Source organism: Eumetopias jubatus, unplaced genomic scaffold (genome assembly GCF_037043125.1).
Source record: "Eumetopias jubatus isolate StellerSeaLion01/CBP00866 unplaced genomic scaffold, mEumJub1_p1.0 scaffold_12, whole genome shotgun sequence".
Classification (NCBI taxonomy): Eukaryota; Metazoa; Chordata; class Mammalia; order Carnivora; family Otariidae; genus Eumetopias; species Eumetopias jubatus.
In genome coordinates, this window is record NW_028274818.1 from 29377981 (window position 1) to 29404152 (window position 26172).

The 26172-nt window shown below is 36.5% G+C and overlaps 1 protein-coding gene across 1 annotated transcript in view; it reads right to left on the reverse strand.

Annotated features, from left to right (window-relative positions):
* The window catches only part of CAMSAP2 (calmodulin regulated spectrin associated protein family member 2), a 107081-nt gene that overhangs the window by 37046 nt on the left and 43863 nt on the right, over nucleotides 1–26172 (reverse strand). The window contains exons 3-4 of the mRNA XM_028120290.2: nucleotides 13462–13623; nucleotides 1959–2042 (exon numbers count right to left, since the gene is read on the reverse strand). Of these exons, the coding sequence (XP_027976091.1) occupies nucleotides 1959–2042; nucleotides 13462–13623 (246 nt within the window). The remainder of the gene's footprint in view (nucleotides 1–1958; nucleotides 2043–13461; nucleotides 13624–26172) is intronic.

Here is a 26172-nt window from a genome sequence, read left to right on the forward strand (position 1 = left end):
CTGTCTATAGCTGGATAAATCATAGACAACAAGGCTAGCTAGCATCTGGGTCACTAGGCCAGCAAGCTTGAGTAGGTGGGGGGTGTGGCAACTTCTTGCCAATTATATAGCAATAAAAAAGAACAAGTCATTCTACCTCTCATCCCTAAAAGGAGAAAAGGATCAAGAATTTTGCTTCTACGGGAATAAAAATCAAGAATGAAGTGATTAAATTTCCAGCCAAACCAACCAGTTCAAATGCCAAAAATCTCATTGTTAGGTAACAGAGATTTCTTTCCCTAGTTTATGCTGTCACAAGAGTGGTTCTTCATAATGATGACACCTACACTTTGCAGTAAGACTATGTAAAATTAACATTGTCTATGTTAAATTTTCACAAAGACTCTAACAATTGGAAAAAAGAAAATTCATTTGAAAATAAAAATATGTATTCTACTAAAATAAAAATATGTATTAATCCAAATATTTAAAAATGAGTCACATTCATTTCTTCATTTACTTAATGACTCACTTAGCAAATATTGGTTGTGAGGTTAATTTGTGCAATTGCATGAGACTAAGTGCTATTAAAAATCAAAGAGGTATAACACAAGTAGTGCCCAGATTCCATATAGCTTTTCTTAAAGGTCACTTACACTGTTTGGAATATAAATGGCATTTTTTATTCCATAAAATTATATTTATTGGCTACTATGTCAGCAAATAAAATCCCCATTTAGTTCATGATGTGTATGCAATACTACAGAATTTAATCATTATATTAAATAAACAAGATTTCTATGGAAAAAGGCCATCAGTGTTATAACTTAGGGTGATACTATCTTAGCTTATTCCTGATTAGAGCCAGGAGCAAAACTGGGAGCAAAGGTTTCAACTCTTACAGGATGAAAAAGAGAAAAGGAGGGAAGTAACAGGAATGACTGGGGGACAAAGGAGGGAAGAGACAGGGACAGAGGCTGGTGTAAGTCAGGGAAATGGAACATATGATCTGGGGTGATGAAAAAAAAAAGATTTCCATTCTGATGTACCTAATTTAGGGGAAAGGATGTCAACAAAGTTAGGATGAAGAATCTAGTATGGACAGTATTTTCAGCAGCTAGTCAGTAAGCTAAATGAGGGAAATCACTGTGATCCCAAAATAACAAATTTAGACAAAATTTCAGGTGGTCTCCCACAAAAGTTTTCTACTGAAGTTGATAATACACAAAACACCTTTCCCTTTCCTTCCTTTTTTCTCTTTCTCTTCTTATAGAGGTATCAGTGACCAGGAGCATTAGACCAAAATGAACAGAAAAACTGTATAATAATAAAGAAACTTTAAATAATCCAACTGGAAAATAAGATCTCTGAATACTTGTTATTTCTTTCACCTCAATTCAAATGCTATAGAATATGTTTAAAGAGCTCTCATTATGATACATTTTAAAAATGTGATATACTATAGTGCAGGAAATGTACTTCTGGTCTTAGTATATGACAAAAACACAAATTTTCAAAGAAGAAAAATCTAAAAGCCACAAGAATTTTTAAAGAATGAATCTGTATTAATTTTCTTCTTTCTTCATAGAATAACCATATGTACAACTTACAATTCCTGGAATATATTTTAAAGGCCGGTCTTACTACAAGTCATTGTAAGGCTGATACACTGAGAATGTTTTCTTGTTGTTTCACATTATTTTACCAAAGGCAAAGCCATTGTTTTTGCCAAAAGTATTCCAGAAATTGAGTTCTAATCATTAACAGTTTTTCCTAAACACCTTCATCCAATTAACCTCCATTTTGTACTTCTACTTACTTGGCATTTATGGCATGCTTTCTAGGGCACAGTTAACACCACCAAAAAATAATTTAATGAATATATCTATTAATTAATATATGTATTTCCCAAACAATACATATATGTGAACATACATAGTCTATTCATAAAGGCACCTTTTTTTCTTTGAAATATATACCTTTTGACCTCCTGGAGCTTCAACTGTGTGATGTTCTTTCAATTTCTGTTCTTGTTCCATAATGTCTTTCAAATGTTCATTTACCTTAAAATATAAAAACACTAATTTGAATTTATATTCAAATATGACAATAAAATAACATGCACCATAAAATGTCTGTGGTCACATCTCTGATGTCAAATATCAGCACCACTCAAATGAGAAAATTTCATTTTCCCAACCAGAAAAAAAGTATTTTACAGGTGTTTTATTTGATATTCTAAAATTAATTTATTAAAAATTTGTTGAATACCTACTATATGTCAGGAGCTGGTTAGAGTTCTAGAGAAAAAAGGTACTCAATAATTTCCAATTTTAATGCTTAGGAAACAAACTTTTTTAATTTTTATTTTTTTTGAAGATTTTATTTATTCAAGAGAGAGAATGAGCAGTGGGGAGGGGCAGAGGGGGAGAGAGAGAGAGAGAAGCAGACTCCCTACTGAGCAGGAAGCCCAACTTAGGGTTTGATCCCAGGACCCTGAGATCATGACCTGCTCTGAAGGCAGACACTTAACCGACTGAGGCACCCAGGCACCCCAACAAACTTTTTTTTTAAAGATCTTATTTATTTGAGAGAGAGAGAGAATGCAAGAGAGCACAAGTAGGGTGAGCAGCAGAGGGAGAGGGAGAAGCAAGATCCCCACTGAGCAGGGAGCTCAATGTGTGGCCTGATCCCAGGATCCTGAGATCATGACCTGAGCTGAAGGCAAATGCTTAACCAACTGAGCCACCCAGGCGCCCCAACAAACTTTTTTTTTAATAAAAATTTTATTATCTCTTTTAGGACTAATAAATGGAAATTATTTTCCTTAAAAGTAATGTTTTCATCATCAATAGAAAACACTTTAGGGTTTTTTTTAAATGGCATGAAGCATTTATTTTATTATTTCAATTCCAGGATAGGTAACATACAATGCTATATTAGATTCAGGTGTACAATATAGTGATTCAACAATTCTGTGTATGACTCAGTGCTCATGGAGGTAAGTGTACTCTTCATCCACTCACCTATTTCAACCACCCCCCCAACCCTTCTCCCCTCTGGTAATCATCTGTTTTTTCTCTATAGTTAAGAGTCTGTTTTTTGGTTTCTGTCCTTTTTTTCCCTTTGTTTATTCTGTTTCTTAAATTCCACATATGAGTGAAATCTTATGGTATTTGTCTTTCTCGGACTTATTTCACTTAGCATTATACTCTAGATCTACCCATGTTGTTGCAAAGGGCAAGATTTCCTTCTTTTTTAATGGCTAAATATTATTCCTCCGTGTGTGTGTGTGTGTGTGTGTGTGTGTGTGTGTGTGTGTGTGTATACACACATTATAGAAAACACTTTGAATCAAGTTCTTAATCTGTGATTTCATAGACATGTCCCTGAATCATGAGAGCGTTTTACTGCAGTCATAAGGCCACAGCTAAAATAGATGAAAAAATTTTCCCTTTGAGAACTTTCTTGGGAGAAGGTCTACTTTATCTCCTATTAGATTATTCAAACATCCATAATCCAAAAAGGTTAGAAACAGTCTATGTTGTACATAAAATATTTCTTAAGAATACTTTAAACAATTCTGGATTTTGAGCTAATGATTTTAAGGTCGCTCTAGTAATGAAAAATAAATGTTCAGGTTGTTTAATTATGGCACTCTGATTAATGCCATTATCAACTACCATAACTCTAAATTAAACCTATAATTTTCTGAACTCTTCTATTACCTAAAATTCAGTTCAGTGGCTAAAAACAAATGGAGACTTTCAACTTATGATAAATTTTTAAAAAAGATTGTACTTATTTATTCATAAGAGGCAGAGGCAGAGGCAGAGGGAGAAGCAGGATCCCTGCTGAGTGGGGAGCACGATGCGGGGGCTCAATCCCAGGACCCTGGGATCATGACCTGGGCTGAAGGCAAGCCACCCAGGCAACCAATTTATGATAAATTTAATTAACAATAATCACTAAGAGTCTTCTCTATTCATGATATTTCTAAGGGGTTATAAGCGATTTAATCAACAGATTTATTTTGGTATGTGAATCTGCAGCACTCTAAGATTTCCTAGTTAATCTCTTAGATCATCAATTTGGTTGTATAACATACTCTAAGAGAAAGCAGCATTAGAAAAGACCTGGGTCTGAATCAAAACCTGCACTTACAAGCTATGACCTTAATAATTTCTTGATGCCTCTCAGCCTCAGATGCTAGTTTGAATAAAAGCTACTTCATAAAGTGATTTGGTGTATTACAGCTCTAAAATGGTCCCCATTGATCCCCTTGAGTGTGGGCAGGACCTAATTTGCTTCTAACCAACAGAATACAACTAAAGTGATAGGCTATTATGTCAGTGATCATGTTACATAACACTCTAATTTCCATCTTGCTAGCCGACTCTCTTATTGGCTTTGATGAAGCAAGCCTCTATGCTGTGAGCTACCCTATGGAGCAGAGACAGTAAGAAACTGAGGCCTTCAGTCCAACTGCCTGCACTGAGCCCTGCTAACAACCACATGAACTGGGAATTAGATCCTTCCATAGCCACACTTTCAGATAACACTCCACACTTTCAGATAACACTGAAGGCCTGGCCAAACACTTGCCTGCAGCCTTGTCACAGACTCTGAGCCAGAGGATGTAGTTAAGCAGTGCTTGGATTTGTAACCCACAGAAACTGGTTAATACTGAAATAATAATAAATAATTAAATAAGTAGCTGAGACAATACAGAGCATAAAAGAGATAATGTGTAAAATGTATCAAGTAAAGTGGATACACAGCACATATACCATAGATAGAAACTACAGCCATTGCTTATAAACAATATATCCCCAAAGCGATACCAGATAGCTGAATGTCTGTAAGGGCTTCAACAAACCCTAATAAAATACTTTAAGCTGTTGTAATGGTATCAGTCATCCTAAATATCAAAATCATGATTATAAGAAAATTTTACATGTTGATAATTCATAAACTTTCACAACAGGGAGAATAAAAGAAAACTTCAAGACATGTTGTAGACATGACAAGACATGCCACGCTATTAACCTACTTGGGTACCCAAGACAGAGAAATGAACTAATTAGCTTAGTGACTCTCAAACTGGTTCCCAAATGCTGGCTACAAAGTTCTACCACTGAAGCTAAATCATGGTATTTTTTGTGCAACTCAAGGATAAAAGTTAAAGAAATGTATCACAGAGCTCATGATGACTTTGAGGTAGTTCACCCCCTGAACCAGTGTTGGGGGCTAGTAAACTAAACTTTAGCCATATGAATTAAAAATAAATTTGCTAAGATGATATATTAAATTTAAAATATGCATTAATTTAAAAATACACACTAGCCTTTAATTTTTTTTTTCATTATAAAATATAAAATAGTAGGGTGCCTGGCAGGCTCAGTCAGCAGAGTACAAAACTCTTGATCTCGGGGCTGCAAGTTCCAGCCCGAGGCTGGGTGTAGAGATTACTTAAAAAAATAGTAAGAATAAAAATAATTTAAAACACAAAATTGTAATGTGTGTCCTTGCTTTAATATAAGTCTAAAGTTGACCTTACAAAGGCTTTAAATCAAATCACCTCCTCTCATCTCCATGTTATTTCACCTAGAATTATAGTTCTTCCTTCTTATGGGTCTCAAAATTAGTATGATTTTCTGTAATACTTATTTACATTTACTCATATGTACACTGATTTTGCTTATCATTGCTTCCTACATCCCACTTCTTTCTTCTAGGTTCAATTTCCTTCTTACTGAAGTACCATCTTTTTAGTAGTTCTTTCTGCAAGGGAAGTGATGAACTGTCTTTCTTTGAACAAATCCTGATTTCACCTTTAATCTTGAACAAAAAGTCTAGAACCCTAGGTTCATTGCTATTTTTCTTCAACACTTTGTAGATTTTGCTGCATTGCCTTCTGGTTGCAAACATTACTGTTAAAAAGTCTACTATAGTCTATCTGCCTTCTTTTAAGACTCTCTTATTTTTGGAGTTCTGCAGATTTATTACTATACATGTGTCAGTGTGGATTTATTTTAATTTATCCTGGTTGGAACTCACTGTGTTTCCTGAATTTGAAAGTTTCTTTGTTGTAGAAAATTTTATATCTTGGGGCACCCGGGTGGCTCAGTTAGTTAAGCATCTGCCTTTGGCTCAGGTCATGACCTCAGGGTCTCAGAGAGCCTGCAACCGCTCAGTGGGGAGTCTGCTTCTCCCTCTCCCTTTGCCCCTCTCCCTGCTCGTGCTCTCTCTCAAACAAATAAAATCTAAAAAGAAAAAAAATTTAGTATCTCTTCAAATATATTCTCTCTCCCCCACTTCTCTCTGATAATCTCTTTTTGGAATTCCAAGTAGGCCTACAGACCTATCTATGAACCTTGATTTCATATGTTCCATCTCACCTCTCTGGGCTTCCTTCTGGGTAATTTCCTCTCAGTTACCTAACTCCCTCTTCAACTACATCAAATCTTCTATTTTAAACTTTTGATTTTCAGTGACTAAAATTTTTCATTTCTAAAGTTATATTTGGTTCTTTTTCCATTATGCCCTCCATGGTGCCTTATTTTTTTTAATTTTTGTTAACATACAGTGCAATACTGGTTTCAGGAGTAGAACTCAGTGATTCATCACTTACATACAACACCCAGTGCTCAGCACAACGGGTGCCCTCTTTCATACCCATCACCCATCTAGCCTATCCCCCACCCACCTCCCTCCCATGGTGCCTTATTCTTTCCTATAGTTGTTATTCCATGTTTTATTTTTGGTCATTTAAACATTTATTTTTCTAGTCTTTTTCAGACTGTTCTACTCTTGGAAGTTCTTGCAGTGTAACCGTCATTTGTTACCTTTACTAATAACTCTTATATGTGCTAGATCACTTCTTCATGTGTTTCATAATTTTTGATTGTCAGTACTTTCGCATATGAAGCGAAGATACTCCCTCCCCCACTGCCTGAAGGACTCATGGCTTTGGGTGTGGAAGTGAACTTTCAGAGTATTTTTAAATTTGCTTCTTTGACAGGTGCCAGAAAAATATCACTGGCCTGCTACTAGTATTCTATTAATGTGTTGCTTTCTCCCTTTTTTTCCTTGCTCATCAGTTGGGTACTCATGTTCCTACATGAGAGAAGGAGAAAGAAGCCTCTTTCCCAGACCTAGACCTCTGTCTGGTCTAGCCTAAGACAATCATGATAGCCTCGTTCTTCTTTCTAGAAGGTGGTTCAGGTATAGGCATGAGAACCAATCTTAGTCATTGGGACCTCCTGGTGAGAGGACCAGCTGAGGGAAAGTCTTCCTTGTAAATAGAAGAGTCCAGAAGACCCTCTCACCTTTGCCAGACATTATTCTTACTACATATGATCCCTGGAATCATTATACACTGCTGCCATTATACAACCATGAGTGGAAATATCATACACGGTTAAGAATAACAGAAAAGATGGAAATCCCCTGCATTCTTGTTGACACTGCTGAGCCCCTAAATTAACTAACCCTGGATATGCCCTACCTCCAGACGTGCCGCTTTGTGAGATAATAAATCCTTTAAACTAACTGTAGTTGGGTCTTCTGGCACTTAAAAGCACGCTCTCCCTTTTACTGAGGGTACAGCTTTTCATGTGTCTTAACTTTGTGGGTCTAAACAGGTTGCAGTTCCAATGTCCCACAGCAGGCAAAACTAAGACCTTATCTTGTGTCCAGGTGATTTTAAAACTCCAGTCTAGGGACTTGGGTGGCTCAGTTAGTTAAGCATCTGCCTTTGGCTCGGGTCCTGATCTCAGGGTTCTGGAATGGAGCCCCACGTCAGGCTCCCTGCTCAGTGGGGAGCCCACTTCTCCCTCTCTCTCTGTCCCTGGCTCGTGCTCTTTCTCTCACTCCACCTCTTGCTCTCTCTCAAATAAATAAAACCTAAAAAAATAAAATACAATACAATAAAATAAATGAATGAATGAATGAATGAATGACTCCAGTCTAGGCTCGTAGCCCACTGAGAAAGCCACCAAAACTTTCAGTCCCCACTTTGTTTCTGGTACCTGAGAACTTCCTTTTCTTTCTTTAAAGCACAGCTATATATTATAAACTTTCCTAATTCCATTTTATCAAACATGTTGAGGTGTTTATAACCAGGAGAGCTGTGGTCTTAATCTGACAGGAGAGCTGTAGTCTTAATCTGACATGTTGCCAAAATCACTAATATTTTCTGTCTTGGTAATATATGTGTTATAAGGCAGTTTTATAACTTACATGCATCTTGAAGCATTTTGGTCAATTTACCAATTGTACAGTGGGGAAGGTTAGGCAGAGAGGGGTGACAGGACTAAAACCAGTTTTCTGACTGGGAAAATTTATCTTTTTTTGTTGTTTCAGGGTGTGTGTGTGTGTGTTGTTTTTTTTAAGTTAAAAAAGAAATACTTTCAGGGACACCTGGATGGCTAAGTCAGTTAAGCGTCTGCCTTCGACTCAGCTCATGATTCCAGGGTCCTGGGATCAAGCCCCGCATCAGGCTCCTTGCTCAGCAGGGAGCCTGCTTCTTTCTCTGCCTGCCTCTCCCCCTACTTGTGCTCTCTCTCTCTGACAAATAAGTAAATAAAATCTTTAAAAATTTTTTTAATTAAAAAATAATTTAAAAAATACTTTCTAATTCATTATCATATAGTTGTAATTGATCTATCAATTTGGAAATAACTTCATGATTTTTCAAAAAGTTTTTATCTAATTCTGTTCAAAGAGTAGACTGGTCACATATTAACATTTTAAACCACTATTCATTCATTTATTTATTCACACATTCAAACAGCTACTTACTGAATGCTAGTTACATGCCAGACATTGTATTAGGAGGTTAGGGATACAATAACATATAAATTCAGAATGATCCTTATACTCATAGAACCAAAAAAAAGGGGCAAGAGACCAATAAAAAAAAAGACAATTCATTAGAAGAGCTGTAAATAAAGATGTGAGAAGAAAAGAATGGGGCAGGGGGGATCTATTTTAGGAAGGCTGGATGTATCAGAGAGGTACTTAAGCTGAGACCTAAAGATGAAAAGCTGGCCATGATAAAAATAGAAAATACAGCATTCCAGACAAAGAATAAACAATACAAGCAAAGGCCCTGTGGTTGGGGGAAACGTGGTATGTTTGAGGAACTGAAAAAACAGTATGGCTGAAACATGTTGAACCCAAAAGAGGGATTTTAAGATAAAACTGGAAAGAGAGGTAGGGCCAAATAATGTAAGGTTCATGTGTTCATAACTTCTGTGTTCCCCTGCATGGATTTAGTCATTTAGTATAATTTTGTCTTCTGTGGTTTTGCTTGTTTTTAAGTTCAAATTCATTTTCAGCCAATAATGCTGAAGTTAGCCATGTTATTCCCATTTTTCTATGATAAGTTTTTTATACCTATGGGTGTATTATCCAGAAAAAATAGCAACTTAGGGTGAATCAAAATAAGAGCCAAAAGGAACAAATACATACTAAATCTGAGAGTCAAGAATGAAGTCATGATGAGAGAATAAATATTGAAGCTGGAATTGGTAGACGGGAGCAAGAAAAAAATACACTAGGAGGTTCAGGTTGAATCGAAGGGTTTCAATCTTTATCTAAAAACTGAATAGGTGGATATGGCTGCATAAAGGTGGTACACATTCCCAGTTAAATGAATTCTTTATCCTTCTAGAGAATCCCAAAGTTCTAACATGCCTAGCTTAATTCTGTAACTTTACCTAACTCTTTGATTTATTAAATATCATCTCTCTGCCAAGCACTGCACTAGTCTAGGCACCAAGACTAAAAAAAGATGGGCACTGTACCTGTCCTCACATAGATTATTCTAGTTTGTTTAAGCGATTTAGCAAAGTAATTACAAACTCTCAAAAGTGCTATGATGTAAAGAAATGGAGTGTTACAGCAGAAAATAAGACATGACAGATGCCTACTTCAGATAAGGTTGTGAGGAAAAAGTGTGACCTAAACTGAGAAATGATGAATGGAAGCCATACAAAACCTTGGGAGATGAGCTGCCCAGGAACAGGAGACATGATCAGAGACCCAGGGGTGAGGCATACAGCTGGAATGAAGTGACAGTAGTGAGAAAGGACAGCAGTGGCCATGAGCCGAGGATGGAGAAGTACACAGGGTCAGATTAGATGTACTCTGTAGGCCATGGCACATTCTGCATTTTCAGTTAAAACTGAAAATGAGTTTTAACAAAGGAATGACAGGATTCAAGTTACATTGTAAGAAGACACTCTAACAGAGTTCTGGTTCTGGTAATAGCGGAACAGCATTTATTACACTAAGCTTCCCAGAACCGCAATTATAAACCAGACAAAATATAAAAAGCAACTGTTGAAAGTACTGGAGAACAACCAAAAGCAGGCAGAAATGGGAAAGGACATGACCTTTGAAAGAAAGGAACATGTTGAGTGAAATCTATGTTTCTATGGCTTTCTCCTCAATCCACACAATGCACAGTGGCTAGAACTCAAGCAGAAAACTAGTCTCGTTGGAATGAGGAACTGAGGGAGAAATCTGAGACTGTGAGAATGGCTAGACTTTGAGGAAGAGTATCCTGGGAAAGAAGGAATCACTACGAGGGAGACCCCAGTTCCATGTAAAAGCTGCCCTCAAATCCCTGGCTGAGCCCTGAACTATGCAGGTATAGAAAGACCCCAAGGAGCACAGAGGGGGGACAAGCGCTGGCAGGCTGAAGAAGCGGCCTGCTGCAGAGGACATGGTGTGGCACTCGAGTCCTGCCAACACCCTGGGTTCTCCACTGAAACTTTAGAAGGGTCACACATGATTTAGAAGACTGAATTTAAGATGAGTACAGAGAAGTATTACTGGATTTGTCAAAATAGAAGCCATCTTCCAAACCAACTCAGGAGCAATCTCAGGATAGGAATGGGGATGGGAGAGAGAGCAGAGAAGGCTAGTGAATGAGTAAACAACTCTTGGGAGAGGTTCTGTCTATGGAGGAACGGGGTTGTATCTGGATTGGGAAGTTTTGTTTATCAGGATGGGAAACACTACAGTAAGTCTATATTCTTGGGAGAATGACCCAATAGGGAGGGAGAACTGGATGATGCAGGAGAGGGAGGGAATAACAGTGTGGTCCACACACCAGTAGCATTAGCATCACCTGTTCTTAGAAATGCAGACTCTCCACCCAGACCCCAGACCCATCAAGTCAGATCCTGCATTTTAACAAGTTCCCAGGTGACTCACAACGCACATGAAAGCTTGACAAGAACCAAAGCAGAGGATCAAAGACCAGGACAAAAGAAGAAAGAACTCTAGAGCAGTAAGTAAAGAGAAACTGCCCTTTGATAGGATGTGGGAGGGGGAGACTCTCTACTTTAACAGCAGAAAAGAAAGGAGTACTGATGCAGAAAGGTTTACAGATTTGGTGGCAAGAAAATTCCCACCTGATGGCTCCCCATCTCTGGTCTCAAAAAAGGATGAGGCAAGGTCCTCAACTGACAGTAACAGGGGATGGATTATAGAAAGTGTGAGGACTAGAGAAGAAAGGATGAAATCGTCTTGAAATGTGGGGAAGTGAACTTCTTAGGGACACGCTTCTTAGCCTGGCAGTAAGCACTGAGTGTCCATCTGAAGTTTGTACTTATAAATTTAAAGTGAAACTGGCTTCCTTGTGTAAATTTCTCCAGCAATATTTATCTCCATAATATCTCCAATATTTATCTCCATATCTGCACCCTAGATAGAAGGTGGGTAACCGAGCTCAACCAGGGTTTTATCAGATAAATCACAAGGAGGGAAAAGGAGGGAGAATAACTGACAGGACTTGCAAGAATCTAGTTCAAAAAGGAAAAAGCCTGTAAGAATTAACAGGCTCAATGGTTTGGAACTCATAATGAAGTTGAACACTGTTAATAGCAGGGGGTATTAGAGTAAGTGAAGGAATTATTTAAGAATGAGATGCTTGCAATAGGATATTAAGGTTATATCCTGATGATGAATAGGTCTAGGATGTAACCATAATTCTCCATAGCTAAAGAGGAGTGCAGAAAAAGATCGCTAATGATGAAGAAATAAAGGAACTCCAGGGGCAGAGTATTAAACGGGCCTTCTACATTGATATTGATAATGATGATAAATGAAGTTTTTACATTTATAGCTTCTTGTTATGCAAGCATTCAAGAAAGGATACCTGAAGATATAACCTTGTTAATCTGCTCAGGTCTTGCTCATGGATAAGGTTTCACTTTCTCTGGAGTAATAGTTGCAAATGAATGCAAATCAAGAGGAATTAATTACTCATCTGGCAAAGGGAGTGATAAATTGACAATTTAAGCATCGTCAGAGCACAAATAACTAATCACAGTTCCATAAAAATTTCCAAAAGGAATCTACAATTGATACAATCTTATGCAACTTAGTCAAGCAAACCTAAGAATCACGTAATAGGAAATAGGACAAAATTATTTCATTCTTGTATTCAAAAAATATTTACTCAGCACTCACAGTGTATAATACCCTACTCTGAGTGCTAGGAAATTTTATAATTACCTGATATGAACTAAATCATTATTAAATGCAATTATAGACATTGCAGACTATGTAGAAATCTATTTTAATCATTTTACCAGAATTTTTTTTTTTTACTCAAAAGGTAATGGGAAATTTTAAGTAACTTAACTTTAGCTTTCATTTTGATTTAAAACAAAAACAGTAATGGAGTGTGCCTTAGTCTGTTCAGGCTGCCGTAACGGAAATAACCACAGAATAGGTGGCTTATAAACAACAGAAATTTCTTTCTTTTTTTTATTTAAATTCAATTTAGTTAACATATAGCGTATTATTAGTTTCAGGGACAGAATTTAGTGATTCATCCATGCATATAACACCCAGTGTTCATTATATCAAGTGCCCTCCTTAATCTCCCTCACCCAGTTACCCCAACCTCCCACTCATCTCCCCTCCAGCAACCCTCAGTTGGTTTCCCATAGTCAAGAGTCTCTTATGTTTGCCTCCTTCTGTTTTTATCTTATTTTATATTTCCTTCCCTTCTCCTATGTTCATCTACTTTGTTTCTTAAATCCCACATATGAGTGAAATCATATATTTGTCTTTCTCGGACTGACTTATTTCGCTTAGCATAATACCCTCTAGTTCCTCAAAGTTCTGGATGCAGGGCAGTCCGAGATCAAGGGACCAGCAGATTTGGTGTCTGGTGAGGGCCTGCTTCTTGGCCATCTCCTTGCTGTGACATCACATGGTAGAAGGAGCAAGGGAGCTCGCAGGGCCTCTTTTATACGGGGGCCTTAATCCCATTATAACCTAATCACCTACCAGAGGCCTCACTTCCTAATATCATCACATTGGGGGTTAAGATTTCAACATAAGAATTTTGGGCAGAGAAAACCTGCAACCTGTAGCAGAGTGGCAATGCATAATTGAGGATTTCACTTTTTCTAGTTATGAGACTCATTTTTACTCGAGTGAGTATATTCCTACCTTATTAATCCAGTACATGACAGCATCCTCAATATCATAGGGCAGATCCGTGGCTTGAAAAAAAGCTGAATACTGTTGAGCACACGCAATTACTTTCTCTATACTGACCATTTCTACGGTATAAGCCATCATTAGGGTATCTATCATGGCCAAATGAGCACTCTGCAAATATAAAACAAAAACACAGAGTTTAAAAATTACACTTAGAAACTGCTGTTTATGTATTTTAAAATATTAATAGTAATTCCTAACAAAGAGTAACAGAACTAAAGACTACAAAAGACAAGCCTTAAGAAAATACAAATGAGAGATGAGTTAAATGAACCAAACTAATTTATCATTGAAATAATTACTGAGGATCTTTAAGACACTCAGAAAATGTTCTTTTTCCTGTTTTTCCTATCTTTAATAACATTGCAATCATTTACTCAGCACTATAATTTACAAACTTCAAAATGCTATGTCTGCTGCGCTGATTATTAATGGTACCAGTCAATCTCTGATCCCTGACTATGCTCTTGCCTCAGGCTTCACATCCGCAGAAGTTTATAGATTCTGCTTCTAAAATGTCTCTCAAATCTACTGATTGCCACAGTTCCAGGGCAGACCATCAACATTTCTCACACTTGAAGGAGACAAAGAACTCTGATTCTCCTGGTTCCAGCTTCTTCCTCATCCTATTCACCTAGCAGCCCAGGACTTCCAATCTTTCCTTGCCTTTTTTGTTTGTTGGTGTTTTATATGTTTGCTTGTTTTTAAATACAAAAGTGTTGTTATATGGTGATTCCTAAAAGTTCCAAACATTACAAAGTACATAAAGTAGAAATTACCTCTCTCCTAGTCCTCCTCCCCTAGCAATGGGTACAGTTTGGTATGTATTCTTACAAAAACATTTAATGCACATCAAATAGGTAAACATTCACACTGTTTCCTATTCTCTGGCATTACAAACAATACTACAATATTATCTTTCTCTAGAGATAATTCTTTATTGTGGAGCTACTGGGCCCAAGAGCAGCCACATTTTAAGTTTTCATAAATAACCATTAATCTGCTTCCTAGAAAGTTTGTGGCAAACTTTATCTCCTGTCAAGAATGTTATCACTGTGCCTGTTTCCCCACATTTTTTGCCAGCATTTGGTATCATTCACTTTTTATCATATGTATCAGTCTGAAAGGTTACCAAAATACCCACTCTTGTTTGACTTTGCATTTCTCTGAACGATGAGCATCTTTTTAAATGTTAAACAAAGAACTTGTATTTTTTCCTTGGAAAACTGCCTCCTCATATCTTTTGCCTATTTTTCTCTTTGGGATACTCATCTTTCTTTATTTCTTGATTTGTTAGAGCTCTTTATATATTAGGAACATTAGCTCTGTGTCATTCTGATAGCAAATACATTTTCCTAGTTTGCCTTTGGATTTTCAACTTTGTTTAGAGTATAGTAAGCTATAGGGAAGTTCTAAACATATTCTTGGTAAAATCTCTCAATCTTAATGTTCTTCTTTATGGCTCCAGAATTTACCTCATGTTTACAAAAGGCTTCCCCCCACCCCAAGAATATGGAAATATTGTCCTTTTTTCTATTACTTTAAATCTATCTAGAATTTGTTTTGAAGACAGTATAAACTAGGGCTAGTTTAAAACTAGTTTAAAACAAAACCGTACATAGTAATGTTCAAGATATATACACACACACACCCATATATGCATACCTGTATGTATATCCATACATGTATGGATATATACATATAACATACAAAACAGGAAGGGAAAAGCTGCAAAAAAAACTTACTTAGAAACTACCTTGTTATAGTATGCAAAAAAATGCATATAAAATCTATCATTTACTTCAAAAATTAGGATAGTAACACTAAGTATAACTAATTAGTAATACATTTTCAAAACAAAAACATTTTCTCACTTTACTAATTACTTCTACAAATTCAAAAACAAATTTTTAAGAATTTCACTCTTGTCCTTACAGTTATTTCTATATGATATTCAGCCACTTTTAAACTAAAAATTTTAAAAATAAATAAGTAAACTAAAAACTTTCAAATTTTAGTATTTTTTTTTACCCTTTAACTTTACAATATGTGATAGAGGTAAATTAAAAATTATGTAAAACAGAAAGGGGAAAGCTGCAAATAAAAAACTTCCTACCTTATATAAGTACATAGTACTTATAATGTACATAATGTAAATAAAGCTGCAGATAAAGCTGCAAATAGAAAAGCACATACATAAATGTATCTAGAAAAGATCAATAGTAAAAAGAAATAAACTCTAGGCTATAATCAGTACAGAGCAATTTATATCTCTAAATAAAATATACATATGTAATTTCTAACCTAAAACATTAAGATCAGAATAATAACAATGACAGCTAACACAGAGTACTATGTGCCATATAATGTTTTCAGCATTTGTATTAAACTCATTTAATACAACAACCCTGTGAGAGGAACTATTATTACATTTATTTTACAGATGAGAAAACTGTGTAACCTGTTCAAGGTTACGCAGCAAGGAGGTAGTGATGTAGGGATTCAAACTTAGAAGTCTGGCTCTGGAGCCCATACCATCTGACACCAACATTGCAGACTCATCTGGATGCTCCCCTCGGAGTGGCGCATATTGCAGTAGGAGGTGAGGCTGCAAAGGTTAGAAGTAACAGCTGCCACCACCGGGTGGCAGAGTAGAATGGGCCATCTCAGGGCAGCAGTATAAAGACCGCTTACAGAATAAAAGCAGTTCCAATGGAAAAGGAAAGGATACAGAATCCCAACGAATTTACTTAAGAGAGCTTAAAGTATCATACAAAGGCCAATAGCAGGTTCTATATCTTTGTTACAAAAGTTATATTTTTGTTACCTCCAATCAGTAGAGTCTACATAAGTTACATTTATGTATTAGAAATGAGTGTTAAAGTTATGACATAAAGAAGAGTGTTTAATTAAGCCTCATAAATTAGTAAGACAGAAGTTCTAGTATTGCATGCCTCTTACTATTCTTGTATCAGATTTAGACACAGAACTTAAAAAAAAATTCCTAAAAAGAACCCAGGTCTTACTTGGCCTACTGTGGTATAGCAGCTCTAGCACCTACCATGTCCAAGCAGTCCTAGAGGGATATAGGAGGGAGCCAAGACTTAACAAATCAATCATGAACATAAAGTATTTGAATTATTCTGCTAAAATGATATGCACAGCATATACATACCAGACTGTGGTTCATCAAAGTTAATTCCAACTCGGAAAATTATACCTTGCATATTATTTATTTTTAAAACAGGTTTACTGTATGTTTCATTTATCTTTAGTTTACATGGAGATAAAAGTAAAATAGCACTAAACCTACTGAAATACCACTACACACCCATTAGGAAGGCTATAATTAAAAAGTCACATAATAACAACTGTTGGCAAGAATGTGGAGAAATCAGAACCCTTATATACCCTGCTAGTGAAAATGTAAAATGATGCAGCTGCTGTGCAAAACAGTTTGGCAGTTCCTCAAAAAATGAAACAAAGAATTACCATTTGGTCCTACAATTCTACTTTTAGGTATATATATGCAAGAGAAATAAAAATATATGTCCACACAAAATCTGTTCATAAATATTCATAATAGACGAAAAGGCAGAAACAACCCAAATGTCCATCAATTGATGAATGGATAAACAAAATATAGATATTCCATACAATGGAATACAATTCAGCAATAAAATAGTGATATATACAACACAGATGAACCTTGAAAACAATATGCTAAGTAAAAGATGCCAATCTCTCACACACACACACACACACACACACAAATACATATTATTCCATTTATATGAAATGTCCAAAATGGGCAATATATATAGATAGAAAGTAGATAAGCATTTGCTCAGGTTTGGGGGTGGGAGATGTGGAGATAGGATGGTGATAGTAAAGGGTGTAGGGTCTCTCTTCAGTTTGATAAAAATTTTCTAAAATTGATTGTGGAGATGCCTGTACAATTCTGAATATACTAAAAACCATTACATTGTACACTTCAAATGGGTGAATTATATGGTAAGTCAACTATAGCTTAAGCTGTTACTCAAAAAAATCAGATTAATTTGTGACACTCTTCTCCCACTTTTCCAGTATAAATACCTCATATATCACCATTTCTGGCTCTAAGTAAGCCATTATCCACATGTTTGCAAAGTATCTTTATAAATACTTCAAGGTGAAGGGTGATTTATTTTTCTAGATAGTGAGGTATTTTAGTATTTTGAGTAATATCTAAGAAAGATCATAAATGATGATCTTTAAAAATAAACTACATATCTTTTATCTAGATTAGCTGGAGCCATAAGAAATTGGAAATAAAAATCTGTGAAAACAGAATTTAGCGTATTTTTCTTTTTATCATCAATATTAGGTATCTTCTGCTTAAAGGCATTCAGAATGCAAACTTATGGAAATAAACAAATGTTAATTTATTTTTAATAATATCTAAAATACCCACTGTCTAGAAAAATAAATCACCCTTCACCTTGAAGTAGCTAGAATCTTAGAGATTTCTATAGTTGGTATGAAAATAGAAATTTTCCAGAAAAAATAGACACTTCTAATCCTAATGTCTGTCCTCTGGTGTAAGGAAATCATAGCACATCAAAAATCCAGCCTATCAATAGTGGGTTGACCCAAGGAGCAAAAACGCACTGGCCTTAGAAACAAAGTCAGGAGTATACACTGACCAAAAAAGATTTTAGCTGTAAACTACAGGAGAATTATGGCACTGCTATTCGTGACCTACTGGTGTTGTACCCAACCTGTATTAAACAGAGGACCAGAGAGCACCACCGCCATGTGAAGATGACAGATGATGAGCTTGTGTACAACGTCCACTTAGCGGTCAATTTCCTGGTGTCCTTGCTCAAGAAGAATTGGCAGAACGTCCGGGCTTTATACATCAAGAGCACCATGGGCAAGCCCCAGCGCCTGTACTAAGGCACAGTTCAATAAATCCTAGTGCCACCCTTAAAAAAAAAAAAAGTTCCTCATGATCTTAAAATAATCACTCTTGTCAGATCACATCTTCCACTACTTCTTTTTTAAACCCTACAGTCTAGTCCTTAAGAGCAAGGACTTTTTAAGTGGACAGCCTAGGTTCAACCTCAACTGTGCCACCTACTATGTGGTTTTGAGCAAAGTCCTGAATTTCTCTGTGCTTCAATATCCTCATCTGTAAAATGGGATGACAATAATAGTACAAGGCATTTTGTGCTCTAAAAATAATATGGTTTATGTCCAGGATAGGGTTGGGGTAAACCACTCAAAAGCTATGCCACTTTGTAACCAGGAGGTAACCTGGACTGTCCAAGCAGAAACTCAACCTGGCCGCAAGCTGCCACAGCAGACACTGGAAAATGCACAAAACAATTGTGAAAATGCTGCTGGCACTCTAACTAGAGCACAGCTGGTGGATGCTGAGATACTGCTGATGGAGGTGAATCCCAGCCAGGACAGCCATATGAAGATGCGCACAGGAGGCAATGCAACTGTCCCTAACCAAGAGCTGCATTAGGATGGGGACGCACCTCTCTGGGAAGGAGTCCTAGGGACAGTTCCTTATTTTAAGATTCAAATATGGAAAAACTCTATGGTTCCAGTTTTGAATTACAGGTAATCAGTAAGAACTCGTGATTATATACATATATTTTTCCTAGCCCTAACTTGAAGAAAGGGCCTAGAAGCAATAACTACTAAAGTAGCAATAAATACATCTATGCCCGGATCTTGGTATCTAAATAACATTTCCCCCATTAAAATAAAATAAAATAAAACCAAGGATCTTTAGAAAATGACTGAATCCAAGTCAGAGACAGAAAAAGGACAAAGCGAGACTGGAATATACACTTGTGTCAGAAAGAAAAAAGTATTCAAAGACTGATGGGGAGATGTCAAAAAGTTATAGAAGCCAGCTTGCATGGGGCTCCCTCTGGCCAAATATGGGCCCACTTGAATATAAAAAAAGATTAATGACAATGAGTTATATTACAAGGAATTAAAAACAAAAAGAATCCATGAGTCCATGGTGATAATCATTATGGGGGGAAAAAGAAAAAGCTTTTCTTTACAGAACAATGCCAAATAAGAAATGTAAAAGGAATGAAAGTATTTTAAAAATCACCATATTCCAACCACCAATGCTGTAATTAATTTAGCACAGATCATCAACAGATACCGAAACCACTACGTGAAGCACTACTGGGAAACAATATGCAATCGATGTCAAAGTATCACTTCACACAATACTTCCTAATTACAAAGGAAAATATGGTCAAACTTAGTACCACCAATAATGGGACCAACTGACATGATATGCCTCCTGATGAGATTCAATGGAAAGTATACATCACCTATGTAGCATTCAAGCCAAAAAATTTTAATCTGAATCAAATTTGGAGGAAACAACCAGACAAGAGGGGGTTAGGGTATAGTCTACAAGCTAAGTTGTTTGCATTCTTCAGAAATGTCAATGTCATGAAATAATAATAAAATAAGGTAGGGGGAGACAACTGTTCTAGACTTAAAGAGAACAAAAACACACGGCTAGTTAAAAGTAGTAAATGATCTTTGATTGGTTCCTGGTTTGAGAAAGGAAAAGAAAAAACTATAAAGAACATTTTAGGCACAATAATTGCAGAAATATAAATATGGACTACCTGTTAGATAATATTATTGCAACAACATTTCATTTCTTGGTGTGATCCTGGTACTATAGTTATGCAGAAAAATGTTCTTGTTTTCATAAGGTTCTGAAATGACTGTGTGTGCGCGCACACGTGTGTGCGTGTGTGCATGTGTGCACCAGCAAAGAGACTGGGGGCCGGAGGGTAGGGGAAGGGAGGGAAAGGGAGGAGAGAAGATAAAAGCACATATGGCAGAATGTACTGTCAAATATTTTTTAACTTTTTAGCAGAACAAAAAGTTTAGAATAATAATTTAGAAACAAAGCTCATATTCATTTTCCACAGAAATAGGTAAGTACATTTTATACACACATCCTTATATATGCTACACCTAAGTCATCTAAGGTCTAAAGACGAATTTACAGGGACGTCTGGGTGCCTCAGACGTTAAATGTCTGCCTTCAGCTCAGGTCATGATCCCAAGGTCCTGGGATGGAGCCCCACATCAGGCTCCCTGCTCGGTGTGAAGCCTGCTTCTCCTTCTCGCGCTCCCTTGTGTTCCCTCTCTAGCTGTCTCTGTCAAATAAATAAAATCTTTTAAAAAATTTTGAAAAGAAATTAAAAAAATAAAAAAGAAATTTTAGGATCGGGACACCTGGGTGGCTCAGTCTGTTAAGTGTCTGCCTTCAGCTCAGGTCATGATCCCAGGGTTCTGGGATTGAGTCCCGCATCAGGCTCCTTGCTCAGCAGGGAGCCTGTTTCTCCTGCCTGCCACTACCCCTACTTGGGCTCTCTCTCTCTCCCTCTGACAGATGATGATGATAGATAGATAGATAGATAGATAGATAGATAGATAGATAGATAGATAGATAGATAGAAAGAAGACAGATAGATAGAGGAAGGAAGGAAGGAAGGAAGGAAGGGAGGGAGGGAGGGAGAGAGGGAAAGAAAGAAAGATAGAAAGGAAAGGAGGGAGAGAGGGGGAGGGAGGGAGGGAGGGAGGAAGAAAAAGAAAAAAGAAAGGAAGAGAGAGAGAGAGAAAGGAAAGGAGGAAGAAAAGAAAGGAAGGAAGAAAGAAAAAGAAATTTTAGGATCAAGTGAAAATAAATTCTATCCCTTTTAGTTATCATTTTGCTTTATTATACAAGTAACCATTTTTTGTGAGACCTTCTAAGATTTACTCTTAGAAACCTTCAAATGTATAATACAATTTTTTAAACTGAAGCATAGTTGACATATAATATTAAATTAGTATAATGTTAGCTACAAGTCTGTCATATACAACCTTTGTTATGTTGAGATATGTTCCTTCTATGTCCACGTTGTTGAGAGTTTTTATCATGAATGGATGTTTAATTTTGTTAAATGCTTTTTCTGCATCTATTGAAATAACTGATTTTTATCCTTCATTTTGTTAATGTGATGTATCACATTGGTTGATTTGCATTTATTGAGCCATCCTTGCTTCCCTGGAATAAATCCCACTTGGTCATGGTGAATGATCCTTTTAATGTATTTTTTAATTCATTTTGCTGATATTTTGTTGAGAATTTTAGCATCTATGTTCAATCAGGGATACTGGTCTGTAATTCTCCTTTTTAGTGCGAAGTTTGCCTGGTTTTGGTATTAGAGTAATGCTGGCCTCATAGAATGAATTTGGAAGCATTTCTTTCATTTCATTTTTTTTTTTTGGAATAGTTTGAGAAGAATAGGTATTAACTTTTTAAATGTTTGATAGAACTCACCTGTGAAGCCATCTCATCCTGGACTTTTAAGTAACCATTTTTTATATAACAATATATAGTTAAGTATATTATTTTGGATAACTTATATACTAATATTTAACTTTTAAAAACCCTAGGAATAAAAGTTGGGCAACAAAAATCAATCATATTTACTAAAGTTTACTGATCTCTTATTATAGGTCAAATACTACATTAGATGCTTCACAGGCACTATTCTATTTAATCCTCACAATCATAGAAGGTGGATAATATTTTCATTCCTTACTACCAATAAGAAACTGTAGCTTAGAGTTTCAGAACTAGTCTAATGTCAAACAGCCAATTGTTGCAAACCCTGTTCTGTCCTACTCTAGAAACAAAGTACTCAATTACTACCATTCAGCCTCATTCGCAGTGAAGCATTCACCAAAAGACATTGAAACCATTTCTGCTCCAAATTGTAGCATTCTCTTTTAATCTCAAACATCGATTCTTCATAAACATTTTTGTAATTAAACTTTTTATTTTGAGATAACTATAGGTTCACATGCAATTGTAAGAAACAATACAGAGAGTCCATGTGCCCTTTACCCAGTTTCCCCCAATGGTAACATCTTGCAAACCCATAGCACAGTATCACAATCAGGATACTGACACTGATACAATCAAACTATAGAACCTTCCATTACTAGGATCTCTCCCCCATTGCCCTTTGCTAGCCACATATATTTCCCTCCTGCCCTTCCCTCTCTTTAAACCCTGGCAACCCCTAATCGTTCTCCAGTTCTATAATTGTCATTTAAAGAATGTTACACAAATGGAACCATACAGTATGAAATTTTTTGGATGGCTTTTTAAATTCAGCATAAATCTATGGAGATTCAGGTAAGCTGTTGTATGCAGCCATAGTTTTGTTCCTTTTTTACTGCTGAGTAGTATTCCAATAAACCTCTTAAAACACTGATTATGGTAATCGACACTTTTATAAATATAAATACATCAGCTTGACCTACATGTTAAACATGTAACACAAACTATCTCACTTACACTTGTAGGAGACTGCTAAATATATTAAACTGAAGTACTAAATTATTTAATATAAATGGGTGGCTGAATTTTCCCAATTTACCTTTCTTATGAATGTTTAAAGTTCTAACTAAATTAAAGTTTTCATGGGTGCCTGGGTGGCTCAGTTGGTGAAGCGACTGCCTTCGGCTCAGGTCATGATCCCGGAGTCCTGGGATTGAGTCCCACATCGGGCTCCCTGCTCTGCAGGAAGCCTGCTTCTCCCTCGGCTTGTGTTCCCTCTCTTGCTCTCTCTCTCTCTCTCTCTGTCAAGTAAATAAATAAATAAATAATCTAAAAAAAAATAAATTAAAGTTTTCACTCTTAAAAAAGAAGAACCCAGATTATATGGCACTGTTAAAATAAAAAAATAGTGGGGTGCCTGGCTGGCTCAGTTGCTAGAATGTGCAACTCCTGATCTCAGGGTCATGAGTTCAAGCCCCACACTGGGCATGGAGCCTACTTAAAAATTAAAATAAATAAGTAATAAAATAAAATAAAAAATATTTTTGGTCGGTATTAATTTAATTTTTTACCTAACTAGCTCATACAAAAACTAAATGCCTGTGAGGGTCTTGCAGGAAAGGAAATAATCACAGGAGGCAGCTGCCCCGAAATCATCTTTGAAGGAAAACACAGGAACAAGACCAGAAATACAAGACTTTCCTGTTTTCAACTTGTAGTAATATTTCAAATTATCAAAGAAGTGATAATATGAGGCAGCCTACTCAGAGATACTTATACACAGTTTCTACTCATCTCCTATGCAAGTGGTCAGTATTACAGTGCTTATTTATTATGCACACATACACATACATACATGTACACACACAGAAAAACACCAAACCATAAAAGTCTAAAAACGTTACTTAAAAATTTCACAAGTACTTGTCTGGCAATGAATAAAATTCACATCTTCTTTTCTCTGTTTTTACATGTAATCATCAGTTAACTATTCCTTTTATCCATGAGAAAATTTTAAGCTAATTTCTAGGCATTTCTTTAGGTTTTAAATGAAATATCACAGCACCCAGAAAGTTCTCCTTGACCACTAATCCCTACCTCTGACTAGGATTAGATGCCCCTCTGATAGGTTCCACAGCACTTAACAGTAGCAGTTACCATGAAGTAACTGCCTAGTTTTTTGCCTGCCTCTCCTTCTAGACTGTAAGTGTCCTAAAAGTGAGGAATGTGTCCCCATGATGTAGCTCCATATTTAACACACATTAATGACCCATAGACAAATTTCCTGAATGAGTGCTCACTTCGGCAGCACATATACAAATTTCCTTAATGAATGAGTATGCATAAAATACATATTAGCACTGACCAGAAGACCTAGAAACGAGTCCTTCCATGATACTGTATTCAGTGTCAACAGAATTATCCTAATGTGCTCTTCCATGGTACCCATTTTGATGGAGGCTATTATTAGTTATTTTTAAATCAGACACTTTAAGATATAATGCTATGCTTTTAAAAATAATTACTATTCTAAAAAGAGAGTAAACCATCACTCTCTAAATCTTCTAGAAGCAAGTCATTCACTTACCATGTAGACTGGCATTTTAAGAATTTTAGAGGATTTAGATAATACTTTAGATAAATACTTTAGAGTCATCTTGCTAAAAGTATTCTTTTTTAACTATATCCAAAGGTAGCTAAAAGTAGCTCAGTTCAATATTTGTAATAATTAGTGATATGGTTAATTCCAACCATTTCACTTCCTCTTCATTGCTACTATGCTGGTACCAGCTCTTGCTAAGATTTCTGTAATAGCTTTATTAGTCTTCCCACTCTTACCACATCCTCTCCAGAGCAGCATGAGTGATCTTTTTAAAACACAAATCAGATCACGTCACCTCTATATTTTAAAGAACCTTCTGGGGCGCCTGCGTGGCTCAGTTGGTTAAGCGTCTGCCTTCGGTTTGGGTCATGGTCCCAGGGTCCTGGGATAGAGCCCCCACGTTGGGCTCCCCATTCAGCGGGGAGTCTACTTCTCTCTCCCCCTCTGCCCCTCCCCCCACTTGTGTTCTCTCTCAAATAAATAAAATCTTTTAAAAAAATAAAAAATAAAGAACCTTCCAATGATTTCCCACTGCACTTGGCATAAAAATCTGATCACAATTCATTAGATGCAATACAATTGGTCCCTGACTACCTCTCAGATCTCATTTATTAGAGCCATGCTGTTTTTTGCTGACAAGCCTATTCTGGCCTAGAAATTTTACACTTGCTGGCTCTTCTGACTACATGGCTCTGCCCTCCGATCTTTTCATGCCTAATTCATTTGTTTCTTTTTTCTTCCAATTCCAGCCAAAATATCATCTCCTCAGGGAGATCTTCCCTAAAGATTCTGCCTGCCTCCCAATTAAATTATTCTTTATCAAATCATGCTGCTTTATTTTCTTCATGGCAGTTAGCACTACCTGATGTTATCTAATTCACTCATATTTGTTTTCTGTCTACCATGTTGCCCCCTCTTCACCTACCTCTGCTGCCTTCTGCTTCTCCTACTCTCCCTCCTACCCTCTGCTTCTCCTACCTCTGCTATTCCAGAAATGAATACTTGAAACAGGGGCCTTGTCTAGTTTACAAAGGGCCTAACACACAGCAGGGCTGAATAAAGGAATACATTTTCAACCTCAAAGAAACCCATATCTTGTTCTGAACCATTTTGTTTCATCCTGCCTTGTACCTGGCATTGATTCTTGATCTTGCTTTGTCTCCCACTAATAGCTTTAACCTTATCTTCTCAAGCCTTCTATTTGATATTACTCTAACATTTGGTTCCCTTCCTCAATAACAACTCATATTCACCTCTTGGATCATGTCTCTTCTGACTAGTTTCTTTTAACCAACCCATCTGATTCAGTTAGCTTCCAGAACTCTCCTCCAAGATGGATCCTCCAGGTCTAGAACTCCAAAGCATGGAGGGAACACAAAGCACTGATTAAGTGTGTAAGCTCTGGAGTCAAGCTGCCTGGGGAAAATCTTCACTCCACCAACTCTGTGACTCAGAATAGTGCACTTAACACCTCTGTACCCAATTTTGTTCACTTACAAAATAGTAGATAATAACACAACCAACCTCAAAAAAAAATTGTTAGAGATGAAATAGATTAGTAACTATAAAGGGCACAGAAATGTATCCGTACCTAATACTGTATAAATATTATCTATTATTATCTAAAATGCAATCACTTCTGACTATGAAGGAGTAAATGGTACCAAACTTGCCCTCC